This window comes from Anser cygnoides, chromosome 5 (genome assembly GCF_040182565.1).
Source record: "Anser cygnoides isolate HZ-2024a breed goose chromosome 5, Taihu_goose_T2T_genome, whole genome shotgun sequence".
NCBI classification, from domain to species: Eukaryota; Metazoa; Chordata; class Aves; order Anseriformes; family Anatidae; genus Anser; species Anser cygnoides.
The window spans coordinates 42644625-42663060 of record NC_089877.1 but is presented as its reverse complement, the minus strand read 5'-3'; the positions used below and the strand labels follow the sequence as shown (position 1 = coordinate 42663060).

The 18436-nt window shown below is 64.0% G+C and overlaps 1 protein-coding gene and 1 long non-coding RNA gene across 2 annotated transcripts; both read right to left on the bottom strand.

The window, feature by feature from the left end:
- Positions 1 to 1996: 1996 nt before the first annotated feature.
- FOS (Fos proto-oncogene, AP-1 transcription factor subunit) lies at positions 1997 to 4778 on the bottom strand. The gene is made up of 4 exons (XM_066998124.1): positions 4471 to 4778; positions 3780 to 4031; positions 3522 to 3629; positions 1997 to 3401 (listed from the first exon to the last, which is right to left on the bottom strand). The coding sequence occupies exons 1-4, from the start codon at positions 4609 to 4611 to the stop codon at positions 2793 to 2795; spliced, it is 1110 nt and encodes a 369-aa protein (XP_066854225.1). The 5' UTR covers positions 4612 to 4778; the 3' UTR covers positions 1997 to 2792.
- An 8756-nt stretch (positions 4779 to 13534) lies between these two features.
- On the bottom strand, positions 13535 to 15001 carry LOC125182329 (uncharacterized). Its single transcript, XR_010831876.1, has 3 exons — positions 14573 to 15001; positions 14231 to 14346; positions 13535 to 13673 (listed from the first exon to the last, which is right to left on the bottom strand). It is a non-coding gene; the product is annotated as an uncharacterized lncRNA (long non-coding RNA).
- Positions 15002 to 18436: the final 3435 nt, after the last annotated feature.

Sequence of the window (18436 nt, the reverse complement as noted above, 5' to 3'; positions counted from 1 at the left end):
CCGCGCCCCGTGCCCTGCCCGCAGCTCGGTGCCGCGGCTGCGCCCGCTGCCTCCGGGACGGGCGGGCGGGGACCCCCCGGGTCAAGCGGGATTCCTCCCCGCAGCCCTCACGTACGCGCCGGTCACACCCGCAGCACGCCAGAAGTTGTACGTGTCGTTACCGGCTGCGTCCCGCGTCCTGCTCCGGCCCCGGCTGGAGGCGAGGGGAGCAGGGCCGCAGCCCGGGGTGAAAGGAGCGCGGCCCGCGGTGCCCCCCCGGGTTTGACAGCGCCTCAGAAGCAACGCAAAAGCTGACACCGGCGCTCGGCGGCTGCTGTCGGGGGGCACGAGCCTTGATACGCGGCAGGAGGGCTGGGGGAACTCAGCCCCAGGTTTGGCGTTAAGCTGCCCGCTGGCTGGGAGCGGCGGTGGGGCCGGGAGCACCCCACCCACCTTCAGGGACTGTCTGGTTCCTGGGGAGCGCTGCTCCTTCTGCCTCTCTGCTGAATCCAGCCTCACACACCTCCCTCTCTAACACCTCTTGACTCTCCAGCTACGAACCCGCCGGCCTTTTCAGCAGAAGGCACGTTGTGATTCCAGACCTACCGACTTCCCCAGGTTACCCGTCACGTAAGTCTCTTGTAGCTACACCTACATGACTGCTTCAGGGGTCACTGCTATTGTGCGTTTGCCGTGCCTGGGTGTTGCCCCTGTAAATAGGAGCGGTGATGTGAAAGTAGCTGCTTCTAAGTGGGCGGCATCTCGGTGGCACTGGGGTCATTCTTTGTCAGCTGTCAGCGCTGCCGCCAGCTCCACGCTGAAAGGAGGAAGCTCCACGAGCAATGTTGGCTTTTGCACAGGGCGGGCAGAGTTGAGCAAGCCCCGAGCAGAGCAATACGCACTACCGAGATGAGAGACATCCTGTGCGTGTTCTGATTGGGGAAGGGGTGAAGAAAGCAGAGCTTGCAGCAGTGACCAGGAAACCTGCACTTACACAAACCCCGAGCGCCAGAGAGTCCTCCAGCCTGCAGAGATTTCCTGAGAGCACGGTGTCAAGGCAATCTTCAGCCGGATGCAGGTGCCAGCGCAGGTGGCACCTTTGCCATCACCTTGAGAAAGGCACTCCTGAGAGCAAGCAGGCTCACACAAGCAGGAGAGAGGGAGTGTAAGAGCACTGTGCACACAAGGGTGATCTGCCCCAGCCCTGTGAGGCATGCTGTCCTGACAGAGGGGCATGTTTTGCTGTGCAAAACGAAATGACAGAGGGCTGCAGCTCCCTTAAACTGACTGGAGGAAAAAGCCACGCTGCACAGACCCCAGTAGGAAGAGCGTTACCAGAGCACGCAGGCTGTTTGCCATAGCTCGCATTCATTCAAGGACTGAGCAAACTTTAATACAAAGTGAAGGGCAAGGGGAATGTCAGTGTTATACCATACGCCGCTCAGCTACAAGACAAAGTGGGAGCATCTCCCCCCGTCCTTATGGCTGGGAGAAGACTCTCAGTAGCTGCTCCTAGAAGAGCCAGACCAAGTCCAGGGACACCTGGAGCCAGGGAGTGTTCCCAGCCCTGCCCATGCAGGAGGAAGCTGGGCTGTCAGCCACATGCTAATGACAGGGTGGACCCCAGCCTGGAGCCAGCTTCTGATTCAGAGGCTGGAACTCCCCTGCCCTTTACCCCCTGCAAGAAAAGCCCCTCTTTCTGCAAAAAGGCCGGGGCAGGCAGAGGTGCAGGAGGGTGCCAGTCCCAGGGCAGGCAGCCCCAGGCAGAGGGGACGGGGTGGCCAGAAGATGGGTGACCCTACTGGTAGGCGGGAAGGGCGTAGCCACAGCCAGTCCTAATTAATAAAAGGGCAGTGACAGATTTGCACTTAATGGTTTTCCCACCCCAGCGCGCCCTGTGCCTCAGGCAGCTTGCACCAGGCTGCAGTTTGCAGAGCCCAACCCAAATTAGAGTTCAGGGAGCCCCTTTAGGGTCACCGGAGCGATGCAAAAGGTAAGGCAAGGACAGCTCCAGCACTCAACTTAAATGCTTTTATTGACAATGTCTCTGAACAATAATAAGCAAACAATGCTTAAGTTTCATCCAAATTCACTTTCCACATGTCAAAAAAGACCTCAAGGTAGAAAAAAATAAAATAAAAATATAAATATCTGAGAATCCATCTTAATAAATAAATTAAAAACACAATAAAAACGTTTTCATGGAAAACTTATGTCGGAACATTCAGACCACCTCAACAATGCATGATCAGTAAAGTTACAATGAACATCGATGTAGAACTACAGTACATGGATATAGCTAGTTATCTACCTACTAGAAAATAAAATAGAGTCTCTTTCCCCCCCAAGTAAGATGGGTCATTGCTAAGTCATCAGAACACGATATTGCCAGGAACACAGTAGTTATTGTTAATCAGCTGCACTAGATACGAGTTGGAGATACCCAGCACCAGGTTAATTCCAATCATTTAAAACCAAGGGATTAATTAGTTAATGCTAGTGATACTAAGGAGGGGAGGGAGTCACCAACCCAGCCATGTGGGACATGCTACAGACTACCAGCTCTCATGGGTGGGCCGTTGGGGACAAGACAAACTCCATGCGGTTTGCTACATCTCTGGAGGAGGTACGCGGCCTCGGCACGGGGCGCTGCGCCAGGCCCCGGGGCGCCCGGCCAGACAGAGGGGGGGGCAGCGGCGGCGGGGCCCTCCCCAGGCCCGGGGAGCCCCAGGGGGCGCGGCGGCGAGTCCGTGGGGGTGCACGGGCAGGGGAGGGGGCCCGGCAGGTCAGTCAGTGCGGGGCGGCCGAGCCCCTCACAAGGCCAGCAGGGTGGGGGAGCTGAGGGAGTCGGACGAGGGCTCGTTGCTGCTGCTGCCCTTCCGGTGCGCGGCGGCGCAGCTGGGGAAGGCGTCCGCCTCGGGGTAGGTGAAGACGAAGGTGGAGGTGTAGGTGCTGGGGCACGGGGTGCAGGTCACCACCGGGGTGCAGAGGGGCTCCAGCTCCACGCCGCTCCCGGCGCCCAGGGGCTCCCAGTCCGACGCGTAGAAGGAGGAGGCCCCAGGCAGGTCCATGTCAGGCACCGAGCGGGAGGCCTCCCGCGGCCCCGTGGAGAAAAGCAGCTCATCGAAGGGCTCGGCCTTGAGCTCCAGCCCGCCGCCGCTGGGCTCCTTGGGTGGCACGGCCGGCGGCGCCTCGGGCATCAGCGGCAGGGTGAAGGCAGCCTCCTCGGCCGCGGTGGGGCTGGGGGCGCCCAGGTCCAGCGCGGTGGCGGCCGCCAGCTCCTCGGAGAAGCGCAGCTCCTCGGGCATCTTGCAGGCTGGCCGGTGCGCCGCCAGGATGAACTCCAGCTTCTCCTTCTCCTTCAGCAGGTTAGCGATCTCCGCCTGCAGAGCGGACTTCTCCTCCTCCAGCTGGTCTGTCTCCTGCAGAGGCAGCGAGCGGGCTGTCAGCCGGGGCCGGCCTCACCCCAGGCGGGCGCGTTTCGGGGAAGCCCCCCCACTTTCCTCACGCCCACCCCCCAGGACCTCCCGGGCAGCACTTACCGCCTGCAGCGTGTCGGTCAGCTCCCGCCGCCGGTTGCGGCACTTGGCCGCTGCCATCTTGTTCCTCTCCCGGCGGATCCTCCTCTTCTCCTCCTCCTCCGGGGACAGCTGAGGGCAGAGCAGCGAGGGGCCCGTCAGTGCCGCCGCCAGACCCCCGGCCCGAGCAGCACCCCCGGCCCTAAACCCCAAACCCCGCTCCCCAAACCCTCTCCCCCCTCCCACCCCCCCCCCCCCCCCAGCACCCCGCTCCCCTCTCACCTGCTCGACTTTGCCCCTGCGGCCGATGCTCTGCCCTCGGCCTCCTCCGGGCGCCTTGAGCACGGCGGGGCGGCCGTAGGCGGCGGGGGCCGGCGGTGCCGAGACGCCGTAGGGGTGCCCGCGGTTCTGCGAGGGGGCCACGGAGGAGATGAGGGTGGGCTGCACCAGCCACTGCAGGTCGGGGCTGGTGGAGATGGCCGTCACGGTGGGCACGAAGCTGGCGCTGGACACGGCCAGCTCGGAGCAGAAATCCTGCGGGACGCCATGGGGAAGGGGGGATCGGTCAGGGGCGGGGGGGGTGGCGGCAGCGCTCCGGGCCGCTCCCCGCCGCCCCCGGGGCCGCGCTGCCAGCGGCGGCTCCGCACGAGAGCGGCCCGCTATAAATAGCTCTGACGTCCGCGCTGACGCAGGCGCCGCTCCGGAGTCTCCTCAATGAACTCGCGTTTTTATCAATGGAGCCGCTTTACGCACCCGCCGCCCCGCGCCGCCCGGCCACGGCTCCCCCCCCCCCAACCCTCTACCCCCGCACCCCGCCGCCACCCCGCGTCCCAGCCGGCACCGGGCGGCCCCCGGCGGGGCTGCGGCCGGCCGCGAGCCGCCGGCACCGACCCGCGGGGCTGCCCCGTGCCGTGCCGTGCCCCGAGCGGGGCTCCCCCCCGCACACCCCCCCCATTCGCGGCCAGCCCCTCACCTGCGGGTTGACGGGGGAGCCCATGCTGGAGAAGGAGTCCGCCGGGGACGGGTAGTAGGTGAGGCTGTCCCCGGCCGGGGAAGCGGAGCTGCAGCGGGAGGAGGGCGCCTCGTACTCGCCGGTGAAGCCCTGGTACATCATGTCGGCGGGCTGCGCTCGGCGCCTGCGGTGCGCTGCGGAGCTGGGAGCGAGGAGCAGGCGAGGAGCGGGGAGGGGAGGAGAGGGCCGGCTGCGTCCGCCTGTCCGGTGCGCGCCGCGCGTCTGCCGCTCCTCCGCCGGGGCCGCCTCTGGTGCCGGGGTACCGCGCCGCGCCTCCCTTTTATACCCTCCCGCCGCGTGAACGCCGCACACGTCACGCGGCGCGCGCCACTCCCGCCCGCGGGGGGGGGCCTCCCGCACCGCCTTGCCCCCCCCCCCCCGCGGCCCGCCCCGCTCCCCCCCCCCGCCGCGCCGCGGTGAGCGCGGGATGAGACCGCACCGCGAGAGGGGGCTGCGGGGGGCAGCGGGGCGCGGGGAGCCGTGCGGCTTCCCCCCCCGCCCCCCCCGCCCCCCCCCGCGGTGGGAATGGTACGGGCGGGCTCGGGAACCCACTGACGCAGATATCCTTATATGGGATACATCCTGTGCGGGGGGGCGGGACTGACGGGAAGCGCTCCAGGGCTGCAGCCAAGTGCGGCGGGACGGGACGGGACGGGACGGGGCGGGACGGGCGGGGAGGGGAGGGGAGGGGCGGGGCGGGACGGGGGGCGCGGGACGGGGCCTCCCCCTGCGCCCACGGGTGCCGCGGGGGCACCCCACGCACCCCCCCCCGGGGCTGCCCCCGGCGGTCTGCGGCTGCCCCCGGGGCTGCCGGGGGGGCTCTGTCCCGTGCCGGGCTCCGGGCGCTCGCCCCGCGGGGCAGGGGCAGGGGCAGGGGCAGGGGCAGGACCCCCCGGGCGGCGCGGGGCGAGGCTCGCCCTCCGCCCCAGCGCCGGGTTTGTTTTGGTGCCGGCCGCGGCGGGGCCCCGGGCCGCCCACCCGCGGCGGGGCTGTGGGGCGGCCCCGGCTCGGGTCAGGCGGAGCCGGGAGAGCCTGCCCGCGGCCTCGCCTGGCGCGGGAGCCAAGAGATCGCGGCTATAGATAGTAACAGGGGAGCCGCAGCAGCGCCCGGCCGTGTTTACGGCAACAAAACAGAGCCCGCGGCGCGGTCTCCAGGCGGGAGCGTCACCCAGCCGGGCCGGGATCCCGCTGGCAGCCTCCGCCGCTGCCTGAGCTCACGGGCTAAATGCAGCGCCTGGTGCCGCCGCCGCCGGGCGAGCGGCTGCCGTTCTTCGAGATCTGGGCCGCGGGGGCGGCGGGACCGGGCCAGCCGCTGGTTTTGAGCCGCCCGGCGCGGCGCGGGGGACGGCCGAGGGCTGCCGCAGCGAGCGGCCCCGCCGTCCCCGGGCAGGGACCCGCGGGGGGACCCGCGGCCTCTCGCCCGCCCGGCGGCCGCCCGCCCTCCAGGGCTAGCATCAGACCCCCCGGACCCCCGGGGCTCCTCGCCCCGGCCAGCGCTCGCCCCGGCCGGCTCCCAAAGCCGCAGCAGGCCGTGCACCCCCATAGTCCCCGGGGGCCAGCTCAGGTTGGCAAACCGGTGCCCGGCACGGTGAGGGCCCCCAGCGCACTGAAATCCCACACGTCTTCCAAGCACGCTGCTAAAACTCCCTGCTCAGCCCTCTGCCTGCCCGCAAAGCGCTCCTCCGGCCCAACTGTACCCCCAAGGGAAGCTTCTGGAAAGCAAAATGGGGGGCCCCGCTTCGCGGCCGGCCCCAAATATTTTGGCCGTGTCCATGCAAACTGCCGTTGCCATCCCGGCCGGTGACCGAGGGCGCTCTGTTTGCACCAAACGGAAAGCGCCCGGGCGCTGCACGCTTCGAGCACGTGCCGGCGGAGGCAAGGAAACAGAGAAACCAAAAACACATGACGTGGGCTTGTTGTTTGCTCCGAACGCGGGGCGCGCGGCGCTACCGCAGCGGGTGTGAGAAGGGGAGGAAGCGAGCGGGGACCGAACACGGGCAGGGCACGAGCCCTCCTGCCTGGGGGACGGGGTTGTCCTCGCTGCCACGCCGTGGCATGGCCACAGCTCTGCCCGGGCGCCACAGCAGTGCTGGCAGGGCAAGGAGGGCACGTGCCTAACGGGGATCTTGCCCTGGGGAGCCCCCCAGCTGCCCGGCCCCCCGCTCACCCCCTGGAAAGCTGCTCCCAGGTTGACAGCGAGTGCCCCCACCTACTTTCACACCCCGAGCCGAGCCGAGCCGGTAAACTGAGCCTGGGCTTAGAAAGCCACAGCAGAGAAGCGCCCGAGGCGTGTGGGACGGTGCAACCCGCACAGCCAAAACCAGCTTCTGGGGCAGGAGCCGGCTGTGCCTAAATTTGGCTGCTCACCAGGGGAAAGTTCATGCCAGCAGCGCGGCGTGACGGCTCCGGCCCACCCGCCGCGTTTCGCTTTCCGTGCACGCACCGGGCGCCTGCCTCCTGCGAACGTGGGGCTGCCGGGGGTGGGGTGGGGACCCGGCGGTGGGGCTGGCACAGGGGCACGCTGCTGCTGGGGGCACCAGCGCATGCCCACGGATGCACACACACGCACGGCTGCCCGTGTCTCGCGTGCTCCCAGCACAGCGTGGGGCATCCTCGCCATCCACCTGGCCCCTGCAGAGCTGGGCAGAGCAATCAGGATGGAAAAGCAGGGAAGGGGGGCGATAAAGCAGTTTTGGGGCCCTTATCGCATCGCGGGGCTGGGGGCTGAGCCCTCCTCCTTGCATGCCACGGCTTGCCGCCGGCCTGGGAGCTCCCAGCAGGGCAGGGTTCCCACCTTTTCTGGTCCGTAAAGCACAGCGCATCCCCACAGCGAAGCATAAATAGTAATTAACGATCACAGCAGCCGGGCGTGTGACGGGGCTGTCCTAAAGCACAAACGCTGCCAGCAGAGACATCCCGGCACCTCGTGGTCGCGCAGCCGCGCGCCGCCAGCCACGAATTTCGCCCTCCCACCCGCTCCCCTCGCCCTGCCCGGTGCTTTAGGCCACTCCACGCTGGGTAAAACCGCCCCAGCACCACGGCTGCGCCTCGCCACGCGTGCTGGCTCCGCGGCGCCCGTCGCCGTGCTCCCGACCTTGGGCCCCAGCCTCTGGCGGCCGTGCCCCCGGGAAGGGCGTTCACAGCCGGGGACGAGCCGGGCGCGAAGTCCTCGTGCCGCCCGCGCCGTCCCGCCGGGTGCCTCTTATCTCCGCGCCGTCTGGGCCGCGCCGGGCGCGTCCCGCTGATACCGTCCCAGGGCACCGACCGGCCTCGAGGGGAGAGGGAAACACGTGGGGCCGGGGCGGCACGTCCAGAGCCAGCGGCCCGCGGGCGGCGCGGCTGTTTTCTGCCCAGCAGGCAGGATCCAAGCGAGGCGGGCACGGCCGCGCTGCCCTCTGCGGACCCCCGCAGGGAGCGTCCGGTGACACCCCGCAGCGCCCAGGGCGACCCCGGGCTTCGCGCTTCACACACGGGCGTCGCGGGGAGGCGGCGGTGCCGCGCACGCTGCTCTTCCCGGGGGCCAAGCCCGGGTAATGCCAGCGTCAGCCCACCCCAACCCCACGGCGGGGTGTGCTGGGGCGCGGAACCCGGCGGCACGCGGGGCCTGCGCGGGGCTGAGCCCCCCTGCCCCGGGGGCGGCCCGGGGGGAGCCGAGCCCCAGCCCCCGGCCCCGGGCCCCCCGCGGGGCTCCCCCCTCAGCCCGGGCCCAGCCCGCCGCGGGCAGTGGGCGGGGCCTCCCGCCGCCAAGCCCCGCCCCTCCCCGCCCCTCCCAGCCAATCCCCGCGCTGTTGCTGGGGCCGCGCCGACCGCCTGACGTTGCCTCGGAGACGGCGGGACGTTGAAAACACACAACGCGGGTGACGTCGCTGCGTGGTTTCCGTAGCAACGGGGCGGCGACGTCATCGCCCTCCCCCTCCCTCCCTCCCTCCTTCTACCACCGCCGGAGCTCTCGCGGGCGACGCAGGCGGCGGCGTCAGCCGCGGCGGGAGGGGCGGGGCGCGGTCGCCGTGGCAACGGCGGGAGGGGCGGGGCGAGGTCGCCGTGGCAACGGGTTGGGTTGTTTGGGAGGAGGCCGGGCCGGGCCGGAGGCCGCGGGCGGGGGCCTGAGGGCCGGGGCCGTGCCCCCGGGGGGGGGGCGGGCGGGGGGGGGGGGGGGGAGTCCCGCTGGAAAAGGCACAGGGGGGCGTTGGGGGCCCGCCCCGGCCCGGTGGGCTGCTGGCAGCGCTGCGGTGGGCGCGGAGCGCCCGTCCCCAGCCCGCTGTATCCAGTGTCACCTCACAAGCACGGCCACCACGCAGCAGGGACAGACCCCACACGTGAACCCCGAACGTTTCATGGCCCCCCACGGGCGGCCCTCCCGTCCCTGCGCACCCCACACAGCCCGGCCCTCCCCCGCCGCCAGCAGGCCTCGCCCCGTCCCGGAGCACGGTGTCGGCCGGTGTTGTCCCGCCACCGGCGGCGAGGCGCCCAGACGCCCCGTGCAGCTCCCTGCGCGCCGCGGGCAGCCCCGCTGGCACCACCGCCACCACCACCCCCCGCCTCCTCCCTGCCTCCCGGCGCACCGGGGTGCCCTGCCCGGCCCTGCCCTCGACGGCGGCCTCCTCCCGTGCCACACGCAGCAGCCGAAGCCGTGCAGGTGGAACGCCCGCCCGCGGCCGGCCGCCCACGGGCATTCCCCCGCGCAGCTGGGCCAGGCGGGTGGGGGACGCCGGGCGGCCGGGGGCTCCCCCAAAGCCGCGTGCTGCTGCGGCGGTTGCACAAGCGCCACCGACAGACACGGGAGGAGGGAGCCACATGGCTGCCCGAGCCCCGTCCGCGGCATCGGGCACCCCCGGGGGGGTGACGACTCCCAGCGCCTGCTCCTACCCCTTATCTGCTGAGGCCAGCAAACTGGTAGCCAGCCGCTGGCCCAGCCCTCGCCGGCAGCCAGGCTGCTGTCACCGCTGTTTGCTGTGCATCAGCGCTGTTTGATTTGGCAGGCGGAGGGCAGCGGGTTCAATCCCGGCTGTTTTACGAGGGCTGGTTCCTGTCCCACACCCCTCGTCTGCGAACGCGGCGTACGTTTAGGATACCCTCGCCTCGCCGCCTGGGGCAGGAAAGGGTGGGGCTGAAATTAGTGTTTACTTCTCAGGGGCAAGCCCGTGGTGCCTGCCTTCAGGAAGGCAATCACTGCCGATGAGAAAAGGCGCGCTGCGTGGTCACGGCACCCGTCACCGGCACTTGGGGACAGCCGGACGCGTGGGAAAGCGAAGGAGGGGGGCAAAGGCAGGATCTGTGCCGGGGTTTGGCCAAACACAATGCAGAGCGTGTCCACGGCCACCTGCTGGGACTTCACAGTCGCTCCCCTCCTCCTTGCTGGTCGCTTGAGGCTAATCCTGCAAGGGTTGGGACCGGTGATCCCAGGCAACAGGGCTGCTGGCACGGATGCTCAGCAGGGAGGTGAGGCCCGGCAGCCCGGTGTCCCCTGCTCATTGCCTCCCACCTCGTCTCCATCCAGCAGCCTGCCCTGCTCTCCGCCGGCAGCCGGTGAGCCCGCAGCGGCGGCTGTGTCGCACCCCGCTGACCGCAGGGCCTCACCCGGGGAAGGAGCAGTGGGGCAAAGGACGGAGTTCACCGTGCGGCACCGCTTCAAGCCCAGCCCTGCCCCGCCGCTGGTTCCCAAACCCGCCCTGCCCCGCGGCGTGCGGGCCGGCTGAGCCGTGACGTGGGCCGGGAGGCTCGGGAGGGGCGAAGGGGCGCCCCGCAGCAGCCCAGCCACCGCGGGCGCCTCTGATTCAGCAGCACCGGCGGCAGCGTGGCCAGGCATCACCCTGCTGCCCTCCTGCCCGAGCTGCGCGTTTCCGCTCCTTCTCGTGCACTGGCCTGGGAAATCCGAGGCCTTTTTTTTTTTTTTTTTTGGCCAGGCTGCACGCCAGCTAGGGTGGCTGCCGCTCAGTCTTGCCGTGGGCCGCCAGGGCCCCCTCCCTGCCAGGGAGCCCCCTGCCCTCCTCGCCGTGCCCCCGCGCAGAGCTGCTCTCTCACGCTGCCTCAGCAGAAAACCCTTTGCTGCTGTCAGTCAGTGCCCTGCCAGTTTAGCAAGGTGAGACAGCTGAGAGCAAAGTCAAGAAGCAGGCCGGGTGCCGTGCCAAGAGGGCCGGGAAGAGCGAGCCTGCAGCGGCCGGGCTCGGGCCGCCGTGGAGCTGCAGGCTGGGAGGGCCGGTACGCGGCGGTGGTCAGTGGCTCTGGCAGGAGGGCGGCCCTGCACGAGCAGAAAGTGATTATTTTTCTGCCAGATCAGCTCCCAGATCCGGTTCGCCAAGCGGCTACGTTGTGCCGGCGCAATGGGGAGGATGTGGGTGAGCGCTGAGGAGCTGGGATCGCTCAGACCGCTTCAGACAGCCCTGGCACCGAAAAAATGTAACCATGGCCACAGAGGGACCCCGCGTTAATAGGGCTGCAGTTACCTGCAGAGCCTTTGTGAGGCCGAGCCTGATTCAATCCCTTACTGAACTGCCTCGCTACGGCCGATTTAATGAGTGCTGGATGTGAGCTAGCAGGAGGCATGGCGGTGCTTTCACCTGCCCTTCCGCCGTAATACCTGCACTCGTTTGCACTTTCAGGCAGAGCTGAGAGCGAGGATGACTGCCTGCTTTCCCATCACGATTTATCCCAAATGTGTCATGTTTTCACTCCCAGAAGCATTTTAGTTTCTTCTTAGTGCCTCTCGGCTGCCCACTGTGGGTCCTGGCAGTTTGGTGGCCTCTGCCGCCCTGCCCGGCGTGCCCGGCGTGCGCGGTGAGCTGTACCCACAGCAGCCTCACCCGGGGCACGCGCTGCCCGGCCAGCACCGCGGGCGTTACGGAGCCACCAAGCCCTCTGCCCGCTGCTCTCAGGCTGAATCCACCCGCATCATCTTCCAGCCCCATCCCCGTCCCGCGGGCTGGGGTACACTCATTCTCCCTGCACTGCTTTATCTCTCCCTCCCCGGCAAGCAGGATCCCTCCGGAGTGAGCCACCCGCTGCTATCGTGACTGTTGCGAAACAGTTTAACTTCCTACCGGCGCGGCAGTCCCTGCCTGCCAGCCTGCGCCGGGTGCTCACGCCTCCAGCGCTCACATCCCTTCTTCCTCCTCAGTGACGTGCGCACATGCATGCTCCTGCATGCACGCCCCTGCCCTCCCCTGTTGCGCCTGGTGGTTTCCCAGGGGCGAGACCCTGCCCGGGGGAGCGCGTGGCCCGGGGGAAGCGACGGCGAGGCTGTCAGCACGGACGGGGGATGCACGGGGTGGGCACAGGTCCCGCCGCCACGGAGGCAGCTATGCCACCGGCACCTCCGCGTGCAGGCGGCGGCGATAAGGGCGCTACAGGCCCCTCGTCCGGTGGCCGACCCGCCCCAGCGTGGCAGGCGCTGTGCCGAACGCAGGGCAGCGACGCCCAGCCAGGAGGCCGTGGAGAGGCTGGCGGCAGGGGCACAGAGGCTGAGCCGGGGCAGGAGGAGGGTGCAGGTGACCCGGCGGGGCAGGGCAGGGCACGGCGGGTGCTGCGCCAGCCGCGGAGGCTCAGCCGCCTTCCCGGGAGGTGACTCTTTAGGAAGTGGGTGCGTCCCATGGCGTGGGAGCTGCAGGGGAGCAAGGGGAGCCGCGGGACGGGCTGGGCCACGCTGTGACCCCCCCCAGGTCACTGGGGAGGAGTGAAGCGGCAGCAGGGCCGGGCTCAGAGGAGCACAGGAGCTTGGCGGGGGGGGAGCGGGGCTCCGCTGTTTTCAGGGGGGAATAGGATCGGGGGGGGGGGGGGGGGGGGCAGAGCTGGAGCTGGGGAAGGGCAGGAATCGCTGCCGATGGGCCGTGTGCCGTTGCATCATGACACGTCGGAGTTACTTTAGCTTCCAAATCCACATCGCGCTGTTAAATTCGCTGATTGCACAAGAAACAAAAGCAAGAGGCATTCCCTAAAACTCCCTCCGGCGTGTGACCCAGATGTTGGCAGACCTGCCTGTGCCAGAGAGAGGAGGAGGAGGGAGTCCCAGTCACGCCGCCTCCTTCCAAAAATTCCACGACCCGGCTAGCCTACGGCCCCCTGCCCTGCCTCCCAGCCGCAGACCAGCCACCGGTGCGTTGCTCACAGGGCCGCAGGAGGGGCCAGGCTGAGCTCCCTGCCGATGGGGCGCAGCCTTTTGCGTGGGGCCAGGCATGCGGTCAGGGCCGGGATCACCCCACGGCGCGCGTGACGTGCAGGAGCTGGGCAGCGGGAGAAGCCCCTGGGGCCGCACGCCGGAGGTGCTGCTGCTGCTGCCACCTAACGGAGCCGCTCCCACGCCGGGTGACGGTGTGGGTGCCCCACGGGGCGGGCTGCTGCGTGGGGAGCGCCCGTACCGTGGGCACCGGCACGAGTGAAACCCCAAGCGCACGTCATGCGTGTAAAAGCAGCCAGAACGGAGCACCCCGTCCCCCCCCCCCGTAGCTGTCCACCCGTGGGTCTCGCTGCCACGCAGGTGCCGCACGCGTGGGTGCCACGGGAGCCCGGGGCGAGCACCCGAGCTGGCGTTCGGCGGCGGCGGCTGCGACGGGGAGAGCGGAGCGGCTCCCGAGCAATGCAGGTCACGGCAGGATGCTTTATATAACCCAGAGCCACAGAGAAAACCAAAATAGCTGCCTCCCCGCTGCTCAGTTAGTCTCTTCCATCAAATGCGGATAAAATTAGAGCAGGCGGTGACGCGCGCCTACGTCTGCACAGGGACTCCAGGGAGACGCAGGGAGACGGCTCGGGGCTCTGCCATCAGCGGCACGGGCTGCCGGAGCTTTCAAGTAACGTCCGTGGGCCAGGCCGGCGTGTGGCCGCGGGGGACAGACGTGTGGACGAGGGGGCGGTGGCGGGGGCCTGGCTACCGCAGGCTCCCCAGGGACTGCTCCACGCCTCGCCTCGGCCTTTCGGGGAGGCAGCGCGAGCGCTCGGACGCGGGCCGACCCCGAGCAGGGGGTGCCGGAGCTGGGGTGTTGCTCCGAGGGCTTTCCGTGGTGCGCAATGGGCTGGCAGCCAGAGCTGCTGGCTGTCCCCTGGAGGTGACCCGCGCTGGCCAGCCCCGTGCTGCCTCCGCTGGCTTTGCGGCTCGGAGGAGCCCCGGGCTCTGTAGTACTGGCGGGCGGTGAAAAGCTGACTCAGAAGGCGCTGCCTGGAGGCTCAGACCCCTTGGAGGAAAAAAAAAAAAATGAACAGAAAAAAAAGAGCCAGGACAAAAGCCTAGGCGAGGAGCTGGAAAAGGGGTGCCTACATCTGTGTTTAGACTCCCAGATAAGGTCTGAGTCCGTCACTGATAACACAAGAAACTGCAGTTGCTAAAAGCCTCTGCATACCAGAGACTTTTATTGTTTGGTTTACCGGTCTGGACACAGGGGAGGGAGCCAGGAACGCGGTTTTCTACCCCATGGAGACACTGCCCTGGTCTGTGACCTTGGGCGCATCTTCTCCTGACGTTCGTATGAAGATGCGGCTGCTTCAGAGTCCCACCCTCTTCTCTGGAGCTAATGCTCTCCGTCCTCATTCCGCTGACAAGGTAAGGACCGGGGAAGGTAAGTGAGTGAGTAACATCTGTTGAACACTCTGAAGGTGATGGCAACAGCCCCGGAGAAAACCTTCCTGTTAATTATTATTTATAGAAAAGCGAACTAAAAATAATTAATTAAATAAACAAAAAAGTCAAAAGGATTAAAATTGCTTCCCTGGTCTGAGAGATGTGCCCACTCACCAAGGTAATTTATGCCCCGTCCCCTGGAGCTCAGCCGTCTTCCCCCGCCGCCTCCACCACACGACTCCGCTGGGTACCTCTGCTCTCGGAGGGGCGGCTCAGATCCCGGCCAGCTCCTCAAGGCAGGAATCACATATATATATAAATACATATATATATATATAGCAGCACAGCACGGAGCAAGCCAGGCAGCCACAGCAGCAGCTCCTCACTCGCTCCTCGCCAAAAAGTACCCCAGCGCGCACGCAGAGCAATGGAAGCTGTTCGTCCCTCCTGTGAGCTCCTGGGGTTGAGTATCTCAACGGGGACGAGGGGAGGAAGAGGCGGGTGAGAGGAAGGTACCTGCTGCGTGCTGCGGGGTCCCTCCTCGCACGGTCCTGCCCTGTCCTCAGACTGCTGAGGCCTCCTGGAAGTCATTACCTTTTCTTGGGGACATTCTTTGCTCAGCCGCCATCTGTGCCCGTTATCTTATCTCGCCGATAGCTGGGCTTTCTGAGGAATTACCCTGGAACCCAGAGGTCAAACAAGGCGCTGCACAGCGCTCAGCACGTTGCTGTGCTCTCTTATCTTTTCCTCCTCTGGCCGGTGTAAGACCGAGGGTGTGCTCGTGTGTGGGGGCACACAGCGGTGCGGGAATTGGCGTGCGCTGGTTTGGTGTGCTGTGAAGCAGTTCAGAAGGGGTGTGTGGGAGTGAAGGGACTTCACGTGACCGTGTACCGAAGCCCACCTTCTGCGGGTCGGTGCTGAAGTCTGTGTGTCATCCACAGCCCCTTCAGCTGGAGCCATCTCTCGCCCTTGCGAGGCTGAGGCCCCGCGCCCCTCCTCAGCCCCTCCTCAAACCACCCCTCCTCTGCCCCTCCATCCCTGCCGCGTGTTGCTGAAGGGTCGAGAGGCACCAAAGGCGGGCGAGGCAGCCTTGAAACAGCAGCCGGGAGGGTGAAGAGAGGGTCCCACAGCTCGACAGACCGGACGTGGGAAGTATTTGGTGTTTCCAGCAGCGCTTCCGCTGCACTCACACCTCGACCACGCCTCGTCCTGCACACCAGCTCTTCAGGGATGGAAGAAGTGGCACGACTGTTGAATATCAGGGGTATTTGTTAGAGACGAGCAGGGGAGCACGATGATACAGGCTGGGATTCCCCTGGGGTTGCTCAGGAGACTGGTATTTACTGGTGGGCTCTCCGCTGGGATCAGCTGAATGGGGAGCAGGATTAATTTGCAATCCTTCTTACGTCACTTGACGGGAGAGTTAATGACTGGGATTTCCCTCCAGTTATCCCGGGGGGATTGGAGTTTATTTTACGAGCTCTCGCCCAGCGTCAGGCAAGGAGCCTTTCTCAGGCTGTTTGAGTCTCCTTAGAAGGTTTTAGGAATAAAAAGTCTTTCTCGTGAGCAGTGGCAAGGAGTAGCCTAGTACAAAAGTGGTCTGAAAAGGATACTTACAACAAGAGCATCGTTTTCCTCAAACCCTGAGCACACTGCTCTTTCATAACTGTTCTGTAGCCCAAAATAACCTGTCCTGGCAGCTGATGTTACTTGCACAAAGAGGAAGCAGAGGCCCCCAATGAGGTCAAAGGGAAGAGCACCCTGTCTAGACTGACATCCCTGGGGATTTCAGCCTCGGGCTCCTGGAAACCCCCCAGGTCCAGAATTGCTCCGGTGACTCACAGACACTTGCACAAAGCCGGCACCAAGACAAACTGCAGAGCTGTCCCGCCACCTGACACCTCTCCCGTGCCCTGCCCTCGTGAGAGGGCTTCTGGGGGTCTTCTCACTTACGCTGCAGGGCAAAGGAAATTTCCGCTGCTCCTTCCACTTTATGCTGATCAGCTCTTCCTGGACGTGCTGCAGGATGGGTGAGACCCACCCTGCACATCCTATCTATCCCCATCACGTATTTTCCCCTCCCTCCAGCTGGAAGGCCTTTCTAGTGCTGCTCACCACAAGGCCTGGCTGCTAGCACTCTTTCTTCCCCATCAGGTGTTGCGTGCAACCATCAGCCGTGCCTTTGATGCTCACCAAGCCTGGGGCACCAGCAGGGCTGGCAGGGCCCACCTGTCTTCGGCGTGATGCTCAGGAGGGACCTTTTGCCTGTGGCCAGCAGTGAAAAAAAAAAAAAAAAAAAAAAAAAAAAAAAAAGCAGTATCCCTGAGGTACCTCTTCCTTGGTTTTGGGGTGCCTCCTGCACCCCCATCCAGCCCGGTGGCCCAGCTTGGCCCTGCAGAAGGAACCCTGCAATGCAGAAGTTGCCCATCTGCACCCGGTGGCTACGGAGGCTGTGGTTTCGGTGAGCCATCCTGCCCCGCAGAAGTGTTGCCTTAGAGGAGTTATTAATATTGCTGCTGCCCACGTGCCATGCTGACTAGCTTCCAAGGATAAGTGCTCTTCTCATGTGCCTGTGGAGAGAGGGGACTTCCCGGGCCTAATTCAACGCTTCCCATCCCTTCTTTCTGACACATCAATCTCGGCCGAGGCTATGAATATGTCCTGCTGATTCAGTGCTCATCCAGCCAACTTCCCCTTTTCACAAGGGGAATTATTTATAATCTAGCACTCAAGCCACCACACAGTGCAGCTGGTGGAAGACATCCAATAAACATCCCATCTAGCTGCCTCCTCTGCTGCCAAACCTCCCTCCCGAGTCCTGGCGACTTGAGTAGCGTTCAACCTCTCTGTTGTTGATATATACAACTCTGTGTTTTTTTTTTTAACCCCTTTTTTTTTTAACCCTTCAAATAACCAATAAGGCAGTTCTGAGAAAAAAAAATAATAATAAAATAAAAAATTGGCAATCCAGAGGAATTCATTAAGGGTTGTCTTCGGTGGAGAACTGAAATTGGCACTGTCCATTGCAAGTTGTTTGTCCCTAGCATGAAGATATCTTTGAAATATGTAGTGTCCCCGTACACAAATCTTCTCTGTTTATCATTACCAGGTAATATGAGGATAATATCATTCAGGAATAGTGGCTCCATAGCTACAGCTGAGGTTAATTTTGTGTTTCAAATAGGGATTCACGTTCTCTCCTATCTTGGTGTTTCCTCCCCAGCGTTCTTCCACTCACTCGCTGTGTTTAAGGAGGAAATTTCTGAGAACAGGCAGATACAAACGTTACGTAGCTGAGAAGAGTCATTAAAATCAGCACTTGAAGAACTACAGCTTCTAGTAACAAACCTTTTTGACATTTAATCGTCACCATAGTAGAATAATATAAAGACTTCAAGCTTCCTACGCTCCTACACAGTAAAGACTTACTGCCATCGCGTGCAAAACCTACACAAGATTTTTTTTTAAATTCCTAGCTATTTTCACATTACTTCAGAACTGTTCTTTTAAAAACGCTACTCAAGTCACAACTGGTCTTAATTGGGGATCATTTGGGAAGAGCTACTTTTAAACACACTCCTACATGAGCCCTTCCTCATACCTGCTCAGGAATTTCTCTCGGTTGCTGTCTCCCCACACCTTGGGCAGACATCTTCCTTCAGAGCAGTTTCGGCTACGTTCCCTTCGGGAACAAATTGAGGGCTAAGTTTTGTGACAGATAAGCATTCAGGTAGGAAAAGCTCAAACCGACTTAAGGAAATACCTTCACAGACTTTGGAGAAGTAGACCATAAGGCATTTAAGTCAAGAATTCAACGATATTAAAAAACCTAGCATGGCCAACCACCTCTTATTTAAGGTGCTATTCATTACATGTTTGCTTTATCTCTTTATTTCCCTCATTTGTTTCATGGGTGAAGAGACTGTTAAGACTTGTGCAGAGCAGCAGCATGCAATATAACTGCTGATTAAACCGTGTTTTCAGCATAAATTCAGTTTCAAGAAAGCTGGATGGGATTTACCCCACAAGTTTTAGAAGCCTAATACAGGGTGAGACAACTTCCCTAGACCAATCTCTTTCCTTCCATCTCTTGGAAAGGGGCTGCAGCCCCAGGCCCCGTCAGCTGCAGAGGTGTACATTTGATCAGATGAATCTCAGCTCTAGACTTTTCTGAAAAAGTAACCGGAAAGTCATGCCCCAAAACTTTAAATGTTTTCTTTTATGTTGCCCTGAGACTGCACCGAGTTTCATAACTGGAATAAAAATAATGGCATGACATAACGTTGGAGAGTTTGCCTGTTAAAACATGGCGGTACCCCAAGCCTCTGTTTTTTTCAGACTTGTGGCTTAGGTAACAAACTTGCATGCAATGTTTTGTGG